At 43.2% G+C, this 23,820-nt stretch overlaps 1 protein-coding gene across 1 annotated transcript in view; it reads left to right on the forward strand.

Annotated features, from left to right (window-relative positions):
* The first annotated feature begins 262 nt into the window (after window positions 1–262).
* Window positions 263–23,820, forward strand: part of ACBD6 (acyl-CoA binding domain containing 6) — a 102,258-nt gene continuing 78,700 nt past the window's right edge. The window contains exons 1-3 of the mRNA XM_083743992.1: window positions 263–573; window positions 8,568–8,632; window positions 10,602–10,698. Coding sequence (XP_083600118.1) covers window positions 313–573; window positions 8,568–8,632; window positions 10,602–10,698 — 423 coding nt within the window. The 5' untranslated portion in view covers window positions 263–312. The remainder of the gene's footprint in view (window positions 574–8,567; window positions 8,633–10,601; window positions 10,699–23,820) is intronic.

Raw genomic sequence — 23,820 nt, forward strand, 5'->3', positions numbered from 1 at the left:
GGCGCAGCGGCATAAAGTGACCCGGGGAAAGGAAATGTTGAGGCTGGAAAGGAACGTTCCGGGGGTTCATTCGGACTTATTCAAAAGCTATTTCCGTCGCCGCGCCGTATCTCTACGTGCTCCTGGCCCGCGCGTGCGCAGTGGCTGGGCGCCTCACCTGGGCGTCCGCGTGAGACGCACGCGCGGGGGTGGCTGGGCGTGGCTTCGGCCGTTGGGCGCGAGCGGGAGTGGGCGGGGCCTGGCTCTGAGGCGGGAGGAGGATGGACTGACTGAGGCGGCTGAGGCGCTGAGGAGGCGGCGGCCGGGCGGGTCATGGCCTCCTTGTTCCCGGCCAACGGGGCGGCGGGCGAGTGGGGAGGCGGCGGCGACGACCCCAGCTCGGCTGACGAGGGTGAGGGCGGCCGGGCGGCGGCGGCGGCGGGGCTGAGGGAGTCCCCGGTCTCCGACTCCGGGAGCCGCTCGTCGTCGCCTCCGCCGATGGAGCAGTTCGAGCGGGCGGCGCAGCGGGTGCCGGCGCTGGCGGGGTCGGCCAGCCGGGAGCAGCTGCTCTACCTGTACGCCAGGTACAAGCAGGTGAGGTGCCGCTCGGGCCCGGCCTTCCTTCGCCCTCCTTCCCCACACACAGCCTCTCATAAAACCGCCCAGGGACCCCCGGGGGTCATCTAGTCCAACCCCGCCCTTCCTCTTCCCTTTTTGCCCAGTGTGGGGCTCTCGAACCCACCACCCGGAGAGGAAGAGCCCCTCACGCTCCTGCCCTTCCCGTGTGTTCAGAGGAGAGGTACGCTGCCCCTGAGCGTGGAGGTTCCGCTTATTATTAATTTTATTTACAGTGGTACCTTCAGGTAACACACTCCGCTAACCCAGAAATAGTACTTCAGGTTAAGAACAGAAATCGTGCAGCAGTGGGAGGCCCCATTATCTAAAGTGGTGCTTCAGGTTAAGAACGGACCTCTGGAACACATTAAGTACTTAACCCAAGGTACCACTGTATGTATGATGATTTTCAGTTTTATATATTTCAATCATTCTATAATCGTTTTAACATTTCAAAACTTGACTTTCCCTCCTCCTCTTTCTGCGCTTCCTTAAATTTATTTTTTTAATATTTTCTGCATATCCAAATGAACTGAATTCGCCCATTCATTCATCTCACCTCCGTAGATGGAGGTTCCACGGTGGCTTCTGCCACCGGCGAAACAGCGTAATAGACGTCTTTGAAAATACCTTATTCTCTTGTTAATGGTGCTGCTTCGAATGTGCTGCTTTATGTTCTGCGAATAGTGTTTTATTCTGGATTGTTTGATGTTTTAATGAAGGGTGTAAACTGCTTAGAGATTTTATTAATTTTTTGCTTAAAAACAGAACGTGGTATAGAAGTGAAGATAGGGTCGTCGTCGTCGTCACCATCATCTCCGTGGGTTGGCCTGTTAGATAGGACGGCCTTGCGAAGCCAGCATGGGAAAGCTGTTAGGCTGCAGTCTGTCTTGAGAGTTTCATAGGGCGAGTGTGTGGGTGTGTGCAGCATTGACCTTAGCCTGTGGTTTGTCGTAGCTAGAACTATAAACCTACGACTAACTATCTTAGCCTTTTCTTGCGCTACCCACCCCATTATTATTTTTCTCACTGTAGCCTATTTAGCCACTTTAAAGTGCATAGCACTTTCTGGAGAAAGGAAGGAAAGATTGCAAGCTTCTCGGGAGTAGAAACACAAGTACCCACCAATGAAGGTTGCAGGGGAAGAAGAGGGAGAGAGAGTTAAATATAGGAAGGATGTGCATTCAGTTCAGATACATGTTTTAAGGCTTATGGTGCAGTCCTCGCCCCCAGGTGTGCATGTGGTGTATCTTCCCACTTCCTGGCTGAGTTGGCCTTCAGCTGATGTAAGTTGCTTACCCCATTGTATCTACTGGCAGAAGAAAAGCCCTGCTGGTGGAAGTTACACTGGTGTAAAATGGCCCAAGAAGAGGGTGGTAGGATACAGAAAGTTATGCTGCATCCCATCTCCCTCCATTCACTGGTCTTGTCTGCAGAGTTTGGTGTAACTTACACCAACAAAAAATGCAATTGTAACTAAAATTCACCCTGTGGAAGGCAGAAAGTGGAGGTTTACGCTGCTCCTGCCCCAGCCACAAGCAGTTCAGTGTAGCTTAGTTTATCCAGGAAAAAGACCAGTATATCTGCCTGGTTAGCATTGCTCTGTTATTTTCAGCAGGGGATGAGGTAGTCAGTGAACTTACACCACACACAGTATATTGCATCAAATGCAATATGCAGGACAACGCCTAATCACACCCACTCTATCAGAGCCAGTCCACAGACATCTCTCTAGGTATGAGTTTAAATCCCCATTTAAATTATGTTGTCACAATCACTGTTCTTCTAAGCACAACCCACACAAGTGGGAAGAAAAAGAAGAAACTTAGCAGATCATTCATGTAGCTGCTTGGACAAGATGTCTGTAGAGAGTGCACAGACTCCCTGGGATAAAGGTTCAAGAGCCATTCAGGAAGAAAATACTCTTCCTAAACAGGCCAGAACATCCAACAAGAGCAGCCTCCAGTGGCTCACTCCATAGTGCAGAGGGCCGGAAAACACAAGTGGTAATTCATGCCTCATGAATATAGCTCCATCCATTTCTTGCATTCATGCCAAAGTAACTTTAAAATGTCAGTAACAAAAGAAAAGTCGCTCCTGGGATTCAAACCCACAAGACACTTCTGCTTACACACAGCCACAGCACCAGACAGGAATCATCCACACCTATGGGAAATCTGTCCCTCTCCTCTGTCCCCCATCAGAGAGCAGAGGAGCCGTAACTTGGAGGAACATTTTACTTGCATAAATTTCCAAGTTCAAATCCAAGATATAACCCCTTAACGTGCACATGAGACGATCAGAATGAGTGCTGCAGGGAGCCATGTTGTTGTTGTTGTTTAGTCGTTTAGTCGTGTCCGACTCTTCGTGACCCCATGGACCAGAGCACGCCAGGCACTCCTGTCTTCCACTGCCTCCCGCAGTTTGGTCAGACTCATGTTTGTAGCTTCGAAGACACTATCCAACCATCTCGTCCTCTGTCGTCCCCTTCTTGTGCCCTCCATCTTTCCCAACATCAGGGTCTTTTCCACTTAGCCTGCAATGAATAAGCTATGGGATAAAACCTGTACCTGTGGAAGAGAGGCCTCTGGAGAACAAAGTGACAGACAGAGTAGCAAGTGATAGGCAGGAACTGGAGTGCACTGTTCTTGAACTGCTGTGTGCATATTAAGTGTTTGTGAGGAGGTAAGACCATCTATCTGAGTATTCAGCCAGAGCTTGTTCCTCAGCTGTGCTTCCCCTTCTCCATGGTGAGAGTATCAGGGGGAGATACTTCTGGCAGTCCCCTCACTGTGAGAAGTGAGGCTACAGGGAACCAGGCAAAGGGCCTTCTCAGGAGTCGTGCTTGCCCTGTGGAACGGCCTGCTGTCAGATGTCAAGAAATAAACAACTATCTGAATTTTAGAAAATACCTGAAGGCATTCCTGTGTAGGGAAGTTTTTAATGTTTGATACTTTGCTGTGGTTTTGTAATTTGTTGGAAGCTGCCCAGAGTGGCTAGAGCAAACCAGTCAGATGGGTGGCATATAAATAAATCATCAGCATCATTATGATTATTATACTTCGCTGACTGTGAGAATACACTGGTTCCACAGCATTTGTGTGATTACAATCTATGCAGCAAAAAAGTGCTCTCTTTGAAGAAAGTATTGCATTTTATCTGGTACGAAAGTTAGCAGTTTTGCCTGAAAATGCAGTATTTCTACAACACATTGTGGCTCTGAATGAAGAAATCTGTTCATATGCAGCAATGGACTTTGTTTTCCAGGCACAATAAACCCAAAGCCTGTTGGTAAATGGTGTGATACCCTGTTTTAGATTTTTGCCTCTTTGCATAGTGTGGAGATGTGGGGAGGGGGGAAAAACATTGAAAACAAATGTCTGAAGCCAGCCCAACTGTGATGGGAAGCAGTGAAACCTAGAAATGAATGAAGTGCCCTCGAGCACTTGTCAGCTTTGTTAGACTGCCTTTTACTATTTTATACATTCATCCTTGTGGCTATAGGCAGAATTTTAAGTCCTTAGGTGTGAACCTTGGGTCATTCCACACCAAATCTCCTGGTGCCATGTGCTCTCACGCACGACTCAGATTTTCGTCAAAAAAAATTTATGTGTCGATACCTATGAGATTTTACCTATAATATTTTAATACCTATAATATTTTAAGATTTTTTTGGTCCAAAATTGGGCACAGGAGAATTTTTTGAAAATTTTGATTTTCGTGCAATTAGGGTAATGGAATTTCTGTGTCAGTGCAGAAAAAAACCTTCTGTTTTGCTTATTTTTCAACCGATTGGTCTTATTTTGGTATCAAAATAAAGCTAATTGTGGTCTCTTTCAAAATAAGGTATAAAAATGGTCTTAAGTGCCACAGAAAAGGGTCACTGACCATTCAAAGTGAATTTTTGTCATTTTATTCCCAGTAGGTTCGATAAGCCATAGCACGCAAACCACAACTAACATGTTTCATACTTTTGTTGTAGAATGGCCTAACCATGTAGTTATGTTTTTAAAAATAAGGAGGGTGTTTTTTGCAGTTATAAAATAAATTGATTTTGAAGTAATTTTTTTACAATTTTTATTTATTTATTTTTGTACAGGTCTAAGGTCTCTTTGAGCCTGAAATAACTCACACATTAATGAGAATAGTTAAAATTGTACCCTCTTATGTTACAATGTCATCTGATATATTTTAAAAATTAAGTTTTATTGATTATTTGATAAAAACAAAATACGTCTCAGAGCCCTTATTCATTTTATTGTGTAAAACAATCCTGCAGTGATATGACCCTCTTGTGTAAGTATGAAAAAATTTGAATTCCTCATTTCCTGCCTCTGAGGTTGCAGGTCTAAGCACACTTAATAGGAAATGAGCCCCATCAAACTTAATAGGAAGTAAGCCCCAGTGAGGCTTATTGCTGAGCAAATCTTAGGATAGCACTGCACATCTGAGGTCCACGGGACTTTTCTAGCCTTGGTAAGTGGCATGAATAACTTGTTAATCAAGTAGTCACTCCCTTCCCATTAAATTGTGTTGTCCAGCCTCAGATTTGTAGGATACACTTAACATTTGTTCTTTGTCAGAATGATTGTGTCTATATCGTACGGAAGGTTGACAATGCTGGTTTGACGGGAGAAAAGTAAATAACTCAGTATTTAGCAAAGAATCAAACCTGGGCAAAAAGTAAAAAAAATTATACGGTGCTCTTCAATATTTCCATTTTCAGGGCAGCTTATAAACTAGACACACAGGAAGACGAATAAAAGAGTTAAATTAAAACAGACAGCATTTCAGTAAATTGGAACTAATGCCTGTAGTGACTAAAAACCAGAGTTAGCTGATTAAATAGACTTGAATAGATTTTTTACCTGACACCAGAAAGACATAAGAGTAGGTGTCAGGTGAGCCTTTCTGGGAACAGCATTCCATAAGACAAGTACCACAAATGAAAAAGCTGTTGATCACCACCCATCAAGCCTCCAGAATTGGGGCAATCTTGAGGATGACCTCAGCATTTGAGCAGGTTCACGCAGGTTGGGCTGCAGATACTATTTCAAAATATCAAGGGCTTTAAAACTTGCAATTTGAGTTTTGTTTGGAAATGGGCTGGTGAGAGGTTCTGAAAGGCTAATTCTGGTCAGTAGTCTGCAAGCAGTGTTTGACTGCCTCATTGACTTTATGGGATACAACAATCATTGTCTGGTGAAGTATGGGCATATATGCTCCAAAAATGTAAAGTACATCAGCCTCAGTGCAGACACCTGAATTATATGCCATTAAGGTAAAGGTAAAGGTACCCCTGCCCGTATGGGCCAGTCTTGACAGACTCTAGGGTTGTGCGCTCATCTCACTCTAGAGGCCGGGAGCCAGCAATGTCCGCAAACACTTCCGGGTCTCGTAGCAAGTGTGACAAAGCTGCTCTGGCGAGGCAGCGCAGCACACGGAAACGCCGTTTAACTTCCCGCTAGTAAGCGGTCCCTATTTATCTACTTGCACCCGGGGGTGCTTTCGAACTGCTAGGTTGGCAGGCGCTGGGACCGAGCAACGGGAGCGCACCCCACCGCGGGGATTTGAACAACCGACCATGCGATTGGCAAGTCCTAGGCGCTGAAGTTTTACCCACAGCGCCACCCTGCCTATTACAGTATGATGGCGACTGCCCACTGGCTGCATTTCGGAAGAGCTTTTCTCATATTTGGCATGGCAATGCAAACTGCTGTTGCGCTGTTAAAAAAAACACCTATCATTCAAGTACGTACATGGTGGTACTATATTAATAATGAATGGGCTTCTAGAGTTTGTATCCTGGGCTTATAGAATCTGTTTTGATTTGAGGAAATCTGCACAACCACATTCAACATGTGTATATGAGTGCATTCAATGAAATGAGCAAAATCCCCCCAAGCAACCCCAAAAGGCGGGGACCCCAGCCCCAAACAAAGCATCTTCATTTTAGAAATACAAAAGAGGCAAAATGCACCTGCACCCCCCCCCAAGGCAAAACACCCCCCTGTCTCTCCCCATGCCTCCTAACTTAGGCAGCAGCAGGGCCTGCTTTGCTTTTGTTTTGTTTTTAAAGAGAAGGTAGAGTTCCAGTTGGACACGGGTGGCGCTGTGGATTAAACCACAGAGCCTAGGACTTGCCGATCAGAAGGTCGGCGGTTTGAATCCCCACGACGGGGTGAGCTCCCGTTGCTCGGTCCCAGCTCCTGCCAACCTAGCAGTTCAAAAGCACGTCAAAGTGCAAGTAGATAAATAGGGACCGCTCTGGCGGGAAGGTAAATGGCGTTTCCGTGCGCTGCTCTGGTTCACCAGAAGCGGCTTAGTCATGCTGGCCACATGACCCGGAAGCTGTACGCCGGCTCCCTCGGCCAATAAAGCGAGATGAGCGCCGCAACCCCAGAGTCAGTCACGACTGGACCTAATGGTTAGGGGTCCCTTTACCTTTAGAGTTCCAGCTGCACCCTCTTCTTTCCTCTGAAGACTACCTCTGGGCTCAGTGAGACTCTGCATTCTGGGGAAAGTGTGAATGACTGAATGCCTGCACTTCACTTTCAAGGCAGCTAAAGGTTAAAATAAACCCTGAAAAATGTTCTTAAAATTATAAAATCGAGGAGGGGCAGGGGGCTACAACAGGTGCAAGGAGTGTGTTTGTGGGCACCGCTTGGGGACTCCAGGAATCAGTGTTTGCATAATCAATTAATACAAGAAGAAGCCTTGATAGCTTTAGATTTCTATCGTTACTGATTTAAGGCAAGACTTTACTCTTCAACATTCTTTCTCTCAATTTAATCATATAATCTGCATAAAAGACTGATAAAATATTGCTTTAGCAGAGACTAGTACCTCCATTGAATAAAAGGTGCTGACTCAGGTTAGTCCACTGTCCCTAGTGCAGCATTTGTGTTTTTCCTCACGTCTGTTTCTTTTCTCTACAAACTGTGATTTAGGAGAGAACAGCCCCTATAAAAAAGATGACAGTAACAGCTGAGCACTTTGTTAAGACACTGCTTACTTAAGCAGTTCTAGATAAATAGCATAAACACCTACTTAACTTTTCCACTTACTGGAGGTCATTTCAGAGTCTGACTGTGTGAACAGACCTGACAAGAGTTGCTCAGCTGATTTCTAAAATGTTTTTTCCCTAAGAGTTAAGATAATGAAGATGTGGCTTGTTGGGGTTTTGCAATCCCCAGCTTACCTGTAAGTGTTTGAGACGGATGTGATGCTGGTAGACATGGTTGCTTGAATGAACACTTTGTTGGCTGTTATCTAGCAAGGAATTCCTTTCCTGGAACGATAGGCGCTTGTTCTAGTAGGTAATTTTTTATTGTTGATACATCTACTCTATAGGAAGGCCTGTGTGTACTTTATTTAATATTTATTTTACTAACAGGTGATAGTGCAAATTGGCACAGCCACTAAAGTTTCAAAGGTTGAGAGATGGTCTAGAAGAGGTCACAGTTCTCAGGATGTCTGTGGCCTCTTCTCAAACCATACTTCCCTCAACCCAAGACACTGGTGATTTGCAGAGTTTGAATTATCATACTGGTGTAAAACCTAGCCTTTATTTTTATTTTTTGTATTAAAGTCTTCTAGTGATGGGGAGGGGCCGGAAACTTTGCCCCTAAACCACCAACCACTGAAAATGTTAGTGAGCTGCTTTTGAGATAACATGCATTGTTCACCTAGTTTCAAGAGCTAGAAATTTTATTAAAAAGAAAGAACAAAGCAGAATTGTGGCTAGTACCACATTTGCCACCGCTGCACGATTTCTGTTCTCATCTTGAAGCAAAGTTCTTAACCCGAGGTAATATTTCTGGGTTAGCGGAGTCTGTAACCTGAAGCGTATGTAATCTGAAGCGTATGTAACCTGAGGTACCACTGTATTTTGTTAGCAAGTCCATAAAGACAAAAATACACCATCATTTCTTTAGCACTTATCCCAGCACTGTTCCCCATTCTATCTTTAGGTCAAATGTGGTAGCTGCAACACTCCCAAACCTGGGTTTTTTGACTTTGAAGGAAAGCAGAAATGGTAAGTGGAAATACCTCATAATTTCTATTTCCCAGTCCATTAGATAATTTTATTTAGAGGGTGCTACCATTTTTGTGTTAATTACTGAATGACTCTTGGGAATGCATTTTTATTTTTTGCTCCCCTCCTCATTTTCCAATTTAAAAAATGTGTACGGTAACAAACTCAAGGATTGTGCAGCTCACATTCTCAAAAGGCTCAGGATTTCCCTGAGTTATGCCATGCAGGTCACTTCCCCATGGAGCCTTATAAAAATCTGCACTACCTGGAGCCTTGAAAAACAGCTTTTGGGGGATTTTAAAGAGCCCTGTATGAACTGTGATTAATGCCCAGGACTTAAATGAAATAGATTAAATTTAGAGGGGCACTAGCAGTGCATGTGCAGAAGCCTGTTTTGCATTCTTTCTGAGCTGGAGAAGTACTTCTTGGGGAAATTGTGCTCTTTTTATCATACATCTGAACACTTACAGACAGGATAAATTAATATTCCAAAGTGATAATTAGAAATGTTGGTATCACCACTGGCTATAAACAAAACTGCATTTATAGCTGCTACGTGTATTAATTTTTAAAACTCATTTTAAAATGAGTAAAAGCCAATAAAATGTTATTTTTCTTTAACACTGTTCAGTTACTATTTTTGCACTATAAATAATTGTTGTGCAAAGACAAATATACATAGTTATAGTAGTTACAATAGTTACAGTCATTCAGAACAATTTTGCTTTATATATAAATGGTTGTTTTTAATTAGCATGTCTCTGTTGGTTGCAGTAGCAGTATATTAAGATCTAATTTTAAGATGTTAAAAAAACTAAGATCCATAGTGAGCTTATATTCTCTCTATGGATGGAAAAACGTTTCCTGAGTATTTCACTGTGAAGCTAAACAATTTTGTTATAAATTTGCTTTAAATTTATATTAATGTGACCAATATTTGACCAGTCAGTGGATGAAACTATTTTTGCATGTCAGTGTCAAATGACTAGCATCTGAATCAGGTACCGGCTGCATAGGTGACTACTTCACCACCATTGTGAGAGAGAAGAAAAGCTCACTATGGATCTTTTTAAAAAAGTCTCTCAAATAATGATTTCAGCAGCTCTCCTTTGTGGAACCACCAAACCTCTTTCTATGAATCCCTGCGTTCAAAGAGTGACTTAGGAGGTTGCCCCAATCTAATTAAAGCAGTGATGGATACTATAATGGATTAATTATGGATGTGAAATTAGGTACCGTATTTTTCGCCCTATAGGACGCACCGGCCCATAGGACGCACCTTGTTTTTTTGCGCAGCCATCCCCAAGCTAGAAGAGCGCTCCGTCTCCCTCTTCTGCCTTCAGGGACAGCCTCCCTAGCCTCTGTGGGGCAGCGCACTCCGCTGCCCCGCAGAGGCTTTGTGCAGCCATCCCCAAGCTAGAAGAGGGAGACGGAGTGCTCCGTCTCCCTCTTCTGCCTTCAGGGACAGCCTCTCTAGCCTCCGTGGGGCAGCGGCTTGCCCCGCTATCCCCCGAGCTTGTGGGGCTGGTGATGGGGAGAAGCAAGCTTGCTTCTCCCCCCCGCCAGCCTCCAGATCAGGTTGGGGAATAGTGGGGTGGCGGCGCTGCACCTCCCCGCTGTCCCTCGAGCTTGTGGGCTGCAGGCTGCTGCCCGCAAGCCTTGCGAGCCCGTGGAGCCTCCCACCAGGCTTGCAAGGCTTGCGGATAGCTTCCTGAAGCCTGGAGAGCGAGAGGGGCCGGTGCGCACCAACCCCTCTCGCTCTCCAGGCTTCAGCGAAAGCCTGCATTCGCCCCATAGGACGCACACACATTTCCCCTTCATTTTTGGAGGGGAAAAAGTGCGTCCTATAGGGCGAAAAATACGGTATATAAGCCTGATCAGGGTATTGAATTGAAGGTGGGAAATCCAGAGATAAACACATTAACCTCTACTGAGTAGTGGATCTTCTTTCCTTACGTCTGTGTCCCAGGGAAGCTTGGAAAGCATTGGGTGATACCAGTCCAGAGCAGGCCATTCGAGAGTACGTCGCTACTGTGAAGAAACTGGACCCCACTTGGAATCCACAGGTAGGCATATATAATCATCTTTCAAAAATTCATTGTGTAGCTGAATAGGCCATAAAAGGCAATGTCCTGCCCTCAGGTCTGTGAATTTTGTACATTTTAATCAGGATGCAAGCAAATATGGGGCTTTGCAGCTGGGGCAACTGAACACTTTCAAAGTAAATGGGTTCCTTGTGGGCAATTTCTGTCTCTCATGTCTAATCCACAGTGAAGTTTTTTAGTACCACTGGCCTGCATTACTTGCCAAGCCTAGTAGCCACACACTGTGGCTTATCAGTAACATAATGTACTGTATTTTTCAGAAGGGGCTCTGTAAGGGCTCCTTTCCGTCCCACATCCTGCTTCGCTGGGAAGTCAGCAGACCAAGAGGCGCTGCACAGCTTTCGCTCTTGCTGCGCTGGCTTCAGCGATAGCTGCGCAGCCTGCATTTGCTCCATAAGACGCACACACATGTCCCTTTACTTTTTAGGAGGAAAAAAGTGTGTCTTCTGGAGCGAAAAATACGGTACTTTTTGTTTTTGCTGGGACTGAACAAAAAAAGTTTCCTGCAGCTTGGAGGTTGGTGTTCACTACTGGTTGCCTCTTGGTGGATCACAGCATGTGTAGCCTTGGAAGCTAAGTAGCTAGGAAGTATAATGTTAACTAACTTGGAGGAGTAAATGGTTACCTCAGACTTGTTTAGCAATAAGTGCAAATGGTTTTCTTTCTCCAGTTTCCCAGATGTTGAGGTCAATCCTATAAAGTCAAACCTTGGTTGTCAAACACAATCTGTTCCAGAAGCTCAAGTGGAAGCTGCTTCAGACGTTTAGCTTCCAAAAAATGTTCAAAAACCGGAGCATTTACTCCCTAGTTTTCGGCGTTGGGGAGCGGAAACATTCCAAAACGGAGGCATTTGACTGTACACAAGAAGCTGGTGCAAAGCAAGCTCAGCAGAAGTTAAGCCAATGTCAAATCCACCAGATCCAAACTCTGTTCAGACATGGGGCTAGCACTGGCTGAATTGGCCTAAGGCTGACGAAGTGTGGGGGAGCCTTTAAAGTAGTGTTTGAGTTCTAACTAACCAACTGAGCCGTCGAACCCCCCCTTTTTTTGCTGGCTTCACTTATGCTGGGTTGCCAGGTCACGTGACTGAGCTGAACGGGCTTAGGATCTGTCTAAACTCCCCCACCCTGGTCCTCCCCCACCCCTTTTTCAGGGGCAGCTTAAGTTTTGCCAACCTTGGCTCCATTGGCTAGTTGAGGACTTGAGCCAACGTAGGCCTAGCTGAGCTTGGAACCTACCGACTCTTGCTACAAAATTGCTGCTTAAATATACTTTTGTGAATTTGTGAGCAACTGGTTTTACGTGCTGTGTGTGATCCTGTGTTACTATACAGTCGTACCTTGGAAGTCGAACGGAATCTTTTCCGGAAGTCCGTTCGACTTCCAATACATTTGGAAACCAAAGTGCGGCTTCTGATTGGCTGCAGGAAGTTCCTGCAGCCAATCAGAAGCCCCGTTGGACGTTTGGCTTCCAAAAATAGTTTGCAAACCGGAACAGTCACTTCCGGGTTTGCGATATTCGGAAGTACTTTGCTTCAAATAATTTGTGCACTTCAAGCATTAAAACTGAATACTGTATTCAGAAACCCACAGAGAGATTTTTCTGAGCATTTCTTTTTAATACTTGAGACTTCCCTGATGATTCCTGATCCCCCCAAAGTCTTCCTCTGAGCTAGCGGGCATCACAGGGCCTGCCCAAGGTGAGCTGTGCCTCAGTTCTCTTTGGTAAGTCAGTCAATCAATTTATTACAACAATGGAACATAAGTAAAATAAAAGGTGTCACTGATAGTGGCTAGATTTCTATCAGTAACTGAGAAAAGGAGAAAAACTCACCATTTGAAACAGGAAGGGCCATCTTCAGGGGCTAACTCAGGCTTACTGTAGCTCTGTATAATCTTTTGTTTTTGTTACTTTTGAATCTGTTTTGCTCTGAGATTTTGCTGTGCTTTGTGTGTTTGTTTTACCTTTGGACTATTGATTGTAATTAATTGATTTAATTCTTCTTGTAGTTTGAGCTGTGGTGCTTGTATTTTAGCATAAAGCACTTTGTATAGCACTGGATTTGAAGCAGGAAGAGCTTGACTAAGCAATAATATGAAATAATTATAAACTTAATTTGCAGCCCTCAGAAGTTAAGAAGTATTAAATAGCCTAAGGCTTGAGCAGGTCCCTGCTGTTGGCGCAGCCAGTTATTTTCTTCTAACAATTACTGTAACTACAAATTATTTTATTTGAAAACTGTATGTTATATCCTGAAGGTATATTGTACTACTGTGCTGCCAAATTACTGGAGTTACTGGAAAGTTGGTAAACCAGACCTACTCTGTTCAGTGATTTCTTATTCGGAAATCATTGCCCTTTAAAATTGTTTTGTAGTTAGCTAACATTTAGGCCACAAGAGGGAGCTCTGATTCTAATAGTGAATGAAAGTTCATTTGTCATAGTGTTGTGATTCTTTCACAGCAATTGTTTGCTTCAGATTTTAATTTAGAATTTTGTGGGGACATAGTGTAAGTGGGTTCCCTGTTACCTCTTCCTTTTACGTTTAGAACTTCTACTGATTCAGGAGTTATAGATGTATTTGGCCAAACAAAAGGTGGAATGAAAAATGCTTATTGCTTTCTCTTGTTCATCTTTCTGTTAAGAGCCTAAGTGCCTTGCTTGATCTAGTCCAGCATCTCATTTCCAAAGCAGCTCACCAGACTCTGGGAACTCAAAGCAGTGCATGAAAGTGGTCGCCTTCTTTTCCCTTCTTGTCTCTGTTGATGGTTTGGTTTTATATTATTTATTGCATTTGTATATCACCCATACAACTGATTTCTTTGGGTGGTTTTACCTTCATAGTTTCTTGTGATTACACCTATTTACCAAGTTTGAACCTTTTAGAGAGATAATACGTATTTAGATAATTTCTGCTCTGCACTTGATCTGTCAATAGTTTACTGATTTATTGAGAAATTAGAAAAAAGTGTGTGTAATATTAGGGAAGCAGGATGTGACCTTGCATTTTCAGCTGGTGGTGTCGAGGGGGAAACATGGAGAATAGCCAGTGTGCTGTTAGAAACTTGACAGGCTTGAAAGTAAATAAAGCAGTGGTAAAAGCTCACCTGCTTAGGGCACAACACAGACTTAGCCTATAAATCCTATGTTGAGGTGGTTTCCCCCCTGTTTTCCTTTCTGTATAACAGCCTCTAGAGGGCAGTGTATCATCAAGTAGCCACAACCAGCCACTGCAGACAACTAAAATAAAATGTCTGCTACAGTTGAAACGTTTGAAGTTTCACGGACAAATAATTTCATAATTCACTAGAACTTCAGCCGTGATACTGAATAAATAATACTGGAGAAAAGCGGTTTCTTTCTGTGCTGATAACACTTGTAGATAGTGCTGCATTTATAGCAATGTTGCAGCAAGAAATGCTTAGATAGCAAATAGAATGGATTGTGTTGATTTAGTTAGTGGCTCACAGTGCCTCCCAACCAAATCCACAGATCAAAGGTATCTTAATCATTTTAGGTTGCCACTTCTCTGCCGCTTTAGAAAGCCTTAAATGCAAGAGCAGTCTCACCAGCTCTGTTGCCATCATGTAAAGAATTTTTCCTGCATAGGGAAAGCATTTTTACTTGGCCCTATCCTTAACAAAATAAATTTTAAAAAGGCATAATCTATATCTATAACCACACTGTGATTTAAACAAAATGAAAACTGTGGGTTGTGTTCTGGATCTTGGGTTCCCCAAAATACAAACTTTTGGGTTCTATTCAATGCTAGTGCTACTCACAGTAGGCCTATTGAGCATGGCTAACTTGGGTCCATTACTTTCAGTAGGCCTACTGTCAATAAAACTTAGTTGGATATTCAGTAATAACCCTGTGGGTGGGACTCACCTAACCTGCCCTGTCAGTAGAAGCCCTGTGCAATGACTTCTATTGCACAACCGGGCTTTCCACCCTCTCTTCCCCCTCCGCACTCCCCAAAATTGGCTCTGGGGCGTTGGGAGAACCTTCAGAACAATGTGTGGGTGCAAGAGAAGGAGGTATCATTCCTCCTGGCAAGCAGGCCTAATGATTGGAAGAGCGTGGTGTTCAATTCCACTCTGTCTTTAAAATTATTGTAGAGTTGCAGGTTTTTGTTGCAGGCCCATTTCTGACTTTTCATTGTAAAATGAGAGCACTCAAAAGAAAAAGAATTTCTCAGTGATGAAAATTAACATAAGATAGAGAACATTTTGTTGCTGGAAGAGATGAGGTAAATACAGAGTTTTAACAAGGCTGTAGCTTGCAAGCAAACCAGACTCCACATGTCTCTCTAGTTTGGTCACGCAAACAGATGCCACGTTGTTAATCTGTCCAGTGAGCCATCATCTGCAGTGAGGAGGAGAAATAGAGGTTTGGTCAGGATTACCAGAGGTTAGGAGGAGAACAAAGGAAAATATGTTGGGTCATGGCCCAATTTAATCTATGGCTTCTTTTATATCCTGCCTTGTATCTTTATTTTGCTAACACAAGAATGACTCCATTAATGATGCATGATTTGCAAAGCAAGCCAGCTCTTCCACATGCTACTATTGTCAGTACTCCCATTGCGTGCATGTTATATATATATAAAGTTTATCATGTTATTTAAAGCAAGACAATATTTGTGTAAAATAGTATCTATTTTTTTGTTAATTTTGGTGTCTGGCTCAGATATGTTTTTAAAAAATTAATTTGATAAGCTTCATGTATGTTTCAATTTTCGGTTGTTTTCTGTTGTAAGTGGTCAGTCTCATGCCTAATTATATCAGTTGTTCTAAGGTGAGGCTTCTACTTAAAACCTGCTGTGTTTAACATTGTTTCAAAACCCACCCATAATGTTTCTACACTGTCTAATACTGCACGATCCAAATAAATGCTTCCTAGTTGTTTTTATTCCTTTTAAAGCTTTTCAATATGAAATATGTATAAATATGCATAACAATAAAATGCCAGAGACTTAAAAACTTCCTAGTGGAATGTCCCTCCAAATCACCTTTTTGTCCACCTTGCGAAATATATGGAAGGTTTGCTTCTGTACAAGCAATGACAGTTTTGCACATGTTCAGCATGTGTGCAACTGTGCACGTGTGCATTGCCACACCCTAGAAGTGGCTAGAAAAGGGAGCGGGGATGGAGCAGGCTTATGCGTGCTTTGCCAACACATGAGGGGGTCAGGAACGTAATTCATGCACAAAACTGTCGTTGCCTTTATTGTATTAATTGCTGTTAAGTGAGCATGAGAAAGACCCTTCAGAAACAGCATATATTCTCATATAGTAACTGACAAAATGTCCTAAATATGATTCTCTAAATAATACTGTAGTTAAAAATACAGTTCAGCCTTTGCTTACTTCTGGATTGTGAGATACATTTGACGATCATGCAGATTTCAGGACACACCCAATAGGTGCATTTTCCCACTGTTTCGTGAGCTGGTCCATTTCATTGGACTATATGAAGCGCATGTGTCATTATGTGCTACGCAACTGACAGCACTTGCCTGTGTTCTGACTAGGCCGGATGCCACAGCAGCTGTGGTACTTAGGAAAATTCTGTTAGAGTCTCTATTGCTCATAATACTTGAGAGGAAGGTGTTCAAGAGGCTTGTGACTATATCTCACAACCAGCTTCTCTTCCTGGTCCTCTGTGGAGTCATTGCCTGCTGCTGAATCTCTTCCTCCTGAGTAGCGTTGGAGCTGTCTGGCAGTCAAACGGGTGCTTCTCCAGAGACTCTGGGCTTCTGGTTGCATTATGCTGCTGCCTTTGCTCATAAGGCATCGGTGATGGGGTGGGCAGGGCTCAAGGTGGAGTGGGAGGAATTATTGGGTGCCAGGTGAAGCATCCCTGAGATAGGGCTCTTCATCCCACCTTTGAATTACTGTGGATTCCTCTATATCAGTGTTTCTCAACCTTGGTCTCCAGGTACTGTTGGACTACAACCCCCATCATCTCTAGCTAGCAGGACCAGTAGTCAGGGATGATGGGAGTTGTAGTCCAACAACAAATGGAGACCCAAGTTTGAGAAACACTACTCAGTGTCTTCAGTTGGTGTAGCGTTCCCTGCAGGAGCCCCCCAAGCCTCTTCCTCTGACAAGATCTCTCCATGATCTGGGTTGGATATGATCCTTTCATGCGAATGATCTGTCATTGAATTAAGGTTGAATGGAATTTTAAATTTAAAATGTTACCGGAATGGTTTCTGTTTTGGCCCTGTATCAATAAGCATGTTGTAGCAACTATTCTTTTTACCTGGTGTTCTATGCTGGAGTTATCAGCTGCCTTACAGATCTCATTCTGTCAAGCAAAATTGTCAGATGCACTGTGTGTCACAACATTAGCAGGGCCATTTCTTTCTTTCCCACAACTCGAATAGGTTAACTAATTTGACAAATGACTGACATTTCCCCCTCTACTGCAGTCACAATTTGCACTGAAGTACCCATAAACACCAGTAGCACTGCTCAACTGTTTCCTAGTTTCTTCTGAGGGCCATCTCAAACCATAGGTTCCATTTAGCAAGAAAAGAATGAAATGTCTTTTTGCAATTAATGTAAGTAAAACTGCACATGGAGGTTGATCTCTTTAATATTTTTTTTTTAAAAAAATTGGCCTGGGTTTATAGGCTATTTGTTAGTTCTTTGATTTTATGTCTCTTTAAATTTATGGACTCTTAACTTTTATTTATGACAGGGCAGTCATCTTCATTCTAGCAGTTGATTGAAATAAATTACTGCCAGACCAGCTACTGGAGTTTAAACTGACATGATGTAATAATAAAACTTAAAATAATAATAATTAATAATTAATAAACAGATTTGCACAGGATGGGACCTCTCCTGGAAGTTCTTTCTTTCTGTTAGATACCAGCTTGCATGGTTTTTATCTTAAATTTCTCTTACATTTAGAGAGCAGTCCTGGGCAGAACAGCTACGCAGCTGTTGGATGCTTCAGTCCTCCCTCTGTGGGTGGTGCAGTGGTGGAAAGATCTGGCACTGTTGCCTTTCCATGGTTGGTGAGCATGAAAACAACGCATTGGGGGGAGGGGGTGATCCTGGATGTACCAGGTATAACCCTCCCCCTTTCCCCTGAGGTTTTCTGGGGTGGTTTAGTAGAATGATGTGCAGTTGGCCTAGTGCTTGCTGATTTTTGAGGATAGTTCAAGCAGAATGGGTTTTTTTTACAATATACAATAAGCAGCATGCTTTAAAAAAAAGTTTTCTATATAATCACCTGAAGTACTATAGCTTGCACCCAGATTTTAGATTCTAAGGATTTTAGTTTATTGCCCCCAAATGCTGGCAGTGTTGAACATGGTGTTTGCAGCATAGTGAATAGCTTCTCTCTAAGACTGCTGATGTTGTTAGTCGTGTCCGACTCTTTGTGACCCCATGGACCAGAGCACGCCAGGCACTCCTGTCTTCCACTGCTTCCTGCAGTTTGGTGAGACTCATGTTTGTAGCTACGAAAACACTGACAACCATCTCTTCCTCTGTCGTCCCCTTCTCCTTGGGCCCTCCATTTGTCCCAACATCAGGGTCTTTTCCAGGGAGTCTTTTCTTCTCATGAGGTGGCCAAAGTATTGGAGCCTCAGCTTCAGGATCTGTCCTTCCAGTGAGCACTCAGGGCTGATTTCCTTCAGAATGGATAGGTTTGATCTTCTTGCAGTCCATGGGACTCTCAAGAGTCTCCTCCAGCACCATAATTCAAAAGCATCAATTCTTCGGCGATCAGCCTTCTGATCTGCTGATACCTGGGTTCAAATTTCCACTCGGCAGTAGAGCTCACTGGGGAACCTTGGGCCCGCAGGGTTGCTGCGAGGATAAAGTAGGTGTGCATGTGCATGAACCATAGAGAAAGGGCAGGGTAACAATGAAATAACATAATTGCAGAAATGTAAGTTCCAAAAATACCTTGTTGGGCCCTTAAGTAAAAGGGAAAATATATTTTACTGGGGCTTAAGACACAAGGAATGAAAGCAAGCTTTCAAAAACTCTTTCAGGAAGTCATTCCTATTTTAATAATGTTTGGGAGGCAGGTGTGAGAGTACACACACATCCGATTTGCTTTATCAAATTTTAAAATGGAAAGTATTGTGAGAATTTTAACTGTAATGAATTGGAGCTGTAGCTCATTGAATGGCTTAAATAGTTGAAAAGACAGTTTGCTGAAAATGTACGGTTCTTCATTGGTCTTTTGAAATCATTCCAAGTATTAATTCTTGCCCAGTCACTTGGTGTGGCTTTTCACTGGAGCCAAGGAGTGCTGCTGAGAACAGAATATTAAAATGGGATGTTTTTGATAGAGGCTAATAGAGGTCTGTGACCAAGGTACAATATCCTTTTGTAAGAGGTAGATTCACAGAAGGAGTCTAAAATGGAAGCCTCTCTTTGAGCATGCTTATTTTTATCATGTTTACATGTAAACTGATGTCTTATTCTATAAAAAGTGTCAAGTACTCTAAGATGTACCCACATTTTAATAAAGGAGGATGCTTTTATGGGGAAATCGACACTGTTTTAGGCATTCAGGATGTGGTAGTGTGAAGTGCAGCAGTGTTACCTACAGATAAAGCCCTTTGGAATGACACTCATTTCATGCCTCATTAACTATCCTGTCAAAGAAACACTCTGTATTGTTGTGTCCATGTTCTCCTAATAAAGACAGGTGTGTATCCCCTTATTTTAGAGACTGCAATCTTGGGCCACCTGATTTCCAAGTTGGTGCATTCTCATTCTCTCTCTCTCTCTCTCTCTCTCTCTCTCTCTCTCTCTCTCTCTCTGTATTGGCTTTAACTAGCAAAGGAGAGGTAGAAGCAATTACAGCACACACAATTAACCAACTTCAGATCTCCACCCTGGCATGTAATTGTGACTGTCAAACACAATTAGTGTCTGATCAAATTTGGTTCCTAAAGGAGAGCCGGGTCATGACACCGGGATAGAAAGGAAGGGGAAAGGGTACCTGAAACTAGGAAGGTTTTCATCTTCCTCTTCCTGTTCAGTAAAATTATGCAAAGAATCTAAGTTCTACTGTTTAATATCAACAAGAAACTAGCTCTTCCCTATTTAACTGACAGACATGGTTTTCTTCGTTTCTGTTATTTGCAGTAAAATAATGACCACTAATGAATGAATGCTAACAGTCTTCTGATATTGCCATAGTAGAATTTTTTTTATTGATGTTACTACATTTCTTCTCCATTTATCAGTTCATCAATCAACTGGACTGGGTGGACAGGTTTAAATCACCCAGCACTAGGAATGATAACCACCAATCCCTGCTCAATCAACTGATGAGTAGGGCTTGGGTGATTTGCATCCCCACTGTGGTGGATAAAGAAGCCGCCCATTAAAAGAGCTGCAGTTGGGACATTCAGTTCATGTTTTATTTTTATTTTCTGCCAGTGCTGCACATGTCATTGCCAGCAAAGTCTTGGAGACCAGAAAAATGCTTGGGGGTCAGTGGTTCACCACCCCTAACATTGTTCTGTTCTGTTTCATTTTACCCTAATGTCCACATCTAATGGGTATTATTTGTATGAATACAAGATGTTTTTATTCAGTCTGCTTGAAACAAACTACTTTGCTTCATTCTGGAATCATGTTTTAGTAGGATTACTATAGAAGAACAGTTAATCAAGAAGGAAGGTAAAGACTCATTCTCAGAAGACCTTGCATATCTTCTTACGTGTGTTCATTGTTGAGTGCTGTGACATTCTTAAATCTTCTAATCAAGGAAGAGAATAAAATTTTATCATTTTAACTGGTTTCACTTGAGTGTATTGTTCAGAAGACAGACTGGTTCTTATATAATTCACATAATATATCTCAGAACTACTTTGCTGAAAGAGGCATATGTATGCATTTATTTTGCCACTGAGTGGTTCTGAGGAACCTCAGGATTCCTGAAGATGCATTTTGAAAAACTCTGTATTTAATTCATCAGTGGATACAGACATCATGTTAAGAGTACAGAGAACCTTTAAGGAAATGCTTAAGTTACTGAGGTTTTCTTCCTTTATATAATGCTTTGCATTATAGCCATCCTTTTCAAATATTTGATTGTTCAATCATGATTTGATTTTAATTCTGTTAGAGCCTATAATTGTGTTTGAGTTGCTGTCTTTTAAAAAGAGAAGATTGAGCTAAAATGGTTGTGGAGGCATTGGACAGTGTATTTAATGTGTCTGTCATTATATGTTAACCTCTGATCTGGGATACGTGGCACCTCTTTTATGCTTGACAACAATTTGGAAGTATATTTCTTGACATTGTGTATAAAGGAATAAGAAGAGGGGGGGAAAGAGAGGCAGAAGTGAATTAATGATGTTAGAAAATACCACTCCCTGCATTTTCATTCCATTTGGAATACAGCTTTCAAACATGTAGCCCTCTGGAGCACCATTGCCAATGACAGCTAGTCAGGATCTGATTGTATCCTGAATAAAGCTGCTCCTTTTATTGAAAAATACACTGTATTAAGCCAGTAATGGGAACACTTTGCTGTACTTGTTTTGAGTGAATCTATATGTTCTGCCCAGTTCCAGATCAATTTTATTAGCTTAATCTCTTCCAGGAATACAGGAATGGAAGAGGGTTTCGCAGGACTGTGGAGTCTAGATGAGTCATGCCATTCATAGTAAAGTCACAGATGTGCTCTTATTGAAGAGGGCATTGAGTTAGAGGTTGTCCAGACTATAGCATGCCATGTGCTGAGGAGAGCAGGGGTACATTGGCAGACCAAATAAATGTAAATAAAACAAAACATGAAAGTGCAAGGGAAAAGCTCAGACACATTGAGAGGTGTAGTAGGAAGAGATTGACCCATTTTGGGGAGGGGGCATAGATAGTTTGATGGAGGAGTTCAGGCTTTGCATGTACAGGCAACCCCCAGTTTGCATGGGGGTTGTGTTCCAGGTCATTGTGTGCAACAGGGGAGCATGCATAATCCCATTATGCCCCGCCCCTGTTCTTCCCCCATTTTCGAACGCTTCCAGTGTACATGGGTGTGATCACACATCAATTGGATGTGTCTAAATCGGTCGTTTCCTCTACCAGGCTTAATCTTTGGCATCTCTAGTTAGAGATCTTAGCTCTCAGAGCTGGGAAAGATCTTTGCCTGAGATCTTTGAGAGCAGAGAGGCTGCAAATTGGAGCTGACAGTTCTGTTCTCGATGGAGATTCAGTCTGACATCGTGTAAGGCACAATGATGGTCAAGTCAAAAAGAGGGAGTCCAGTGTAGACATGTCCTCTAAGTAGCCATTACACCTGGGAACCGATGCCATGAGTACACAGTTTCTTCTGGGATATCTTGTGTGCTATACATTTGAGAAGGAATATACTATACAGTGGGCCATAGTACAATGCTGAAGCACATGGCTTGCATGCAGAAGGTCCCAGGTTCAGTCCTTGAAAAGTTCAATTATAAGGATCAGTCAGAAGCACTGTTGGAGAGCGGCTTCCATTCAGAGCAGACATGCCTGGCCTGGCCTGGCCTGGCCTGGCCTGGTATTATTTATTTATTAATTTATTTATACCCCGCCCATCTGGCTAAGTTTCCCCAGCCACTCTGGGCGGCTCCCAATCAAGTATTAAAAACAATACAGCGTTAAATATTAAAAACTTCCCTGAACAGGGCTGCCTTCAGATGTCTTTTAAAGATAGGATAGCAACTTATTTCCTTCACATCTGGTGGGAGGGTGTTCCACAGGGTGGGTGCCACTACCAAGAAGGCCCTCTGTCTGGTTCCCTGTAACCTTACTTCTCGCAATGAGGGAACCGCCAAAAGTCCCTCGGTGCTGGATCTCGGTGTCCGGGCAGAACGATGGAGGTGGAGATGCTCCTTCGTACAATAGGTACAATAGGCAGTCCCCTATACAGCTGTGTAATAATTTATATCTCTGAGGGCTTGTTCGTATGATGAATTATTCTTCAGTACCAAACTTGTAACTTGTTCATTCTTCGGTTTCTTTATACAATTGGGGTTTATTCAAGCTGATCAAGAGGGGGAAAGTGCATCTAGAACTTCTTGCTCTATTTCACTTCTGAATAAGTAATCATACAACATTGCAGGTTTGCAGAGATGGGTGCATAGGTCAGCATTAGAACTGATTGCAGGAACACAGTGACTTGATTTCCTGGAAGTAGCTGATTTGGGAATGTGGCTAAAATACTCATTTCTTTTGCTTTCAGCAAGCACCTTTGTTTGTTTGTTTGAATGTGTACACTGCCCCCTCATGGGTGGTGAAGCGGCGATCCCAGGAAGTGGCCTGTGCTGATTCAGGGCTCTCTTCTGGTTGCCGCCATTTTAATTCTTAAGAGAGAAATTTGAGGTAAAAAATTGGGGGGGGGGACGCATTTTTAAGAAATATTTTAAAAAATTAAGGAAAGGGAATTAAGATTTAAAAAATAAAAGATGGCTGTAGCGGCAGTGGGCCTCTCAAAAAAAAGGGGGGGGGAGGTTTTGAATATTATTAAAATATATTTTCCAGCAAGGGTGTGTGTGTGTGCGTGTGCGCGCACGCTGTACTCTCTTCTCTTCTGGGGTGTCCTCCATCGCATGGCCGCGTGATTTGTCACAGCCTCCCTGGCCCTCCTGGTACTCTCCTACCTCTCCTTTTTCCCTTTGGTGTCAGCGGCAACAGTGGCAACAATGGTAAGCTGGGGAGGTCGGGGCTCCTTTTTTCTTCGGGTTGGCTCTGCTGGGCCGTTGGCCAGGTATTCTCGGTCCCAGCTCAGCCAAGGTCGTTGCCGGGGGGCGGGTTCTGGCGGCTAACCCGGCTGACACACCAGGCACCCCCAGTTTGCCTCCAGTGGCGGTGTTGGCGGCGGCAGTTCTGGCGGCCTGGGAGCCAACCAGGCAGCACAGTTGATGCTGGCTGCCATCAGGAGCTATGTACCACCGTGGCGCCCGCCATTTTGCCTCACCGGAAGTCCACTGCCCCCTCAATGTAAAATATTAAAGCAGTGTTCAACAAAATAAGCAATAAAACATAAAATGTCATAAAAACAATACAAAATAGTTATAAACATGTCTGGCTCAGCTTGAAAAAGTTTAAACAACTA

The sequence above is a fragment of the Podarcis gaigeae genome (genome assembly GCF_964106915.1).
Source record: "Podarcis gaigeae genome assembly, chromosome: 6".
Lineage (NCBI taxonomy): Eukaryota > Metazoa > Chordata > Lepidosauria > Squamata > Lacertidae > Podarcis > Podarcis gaigeae.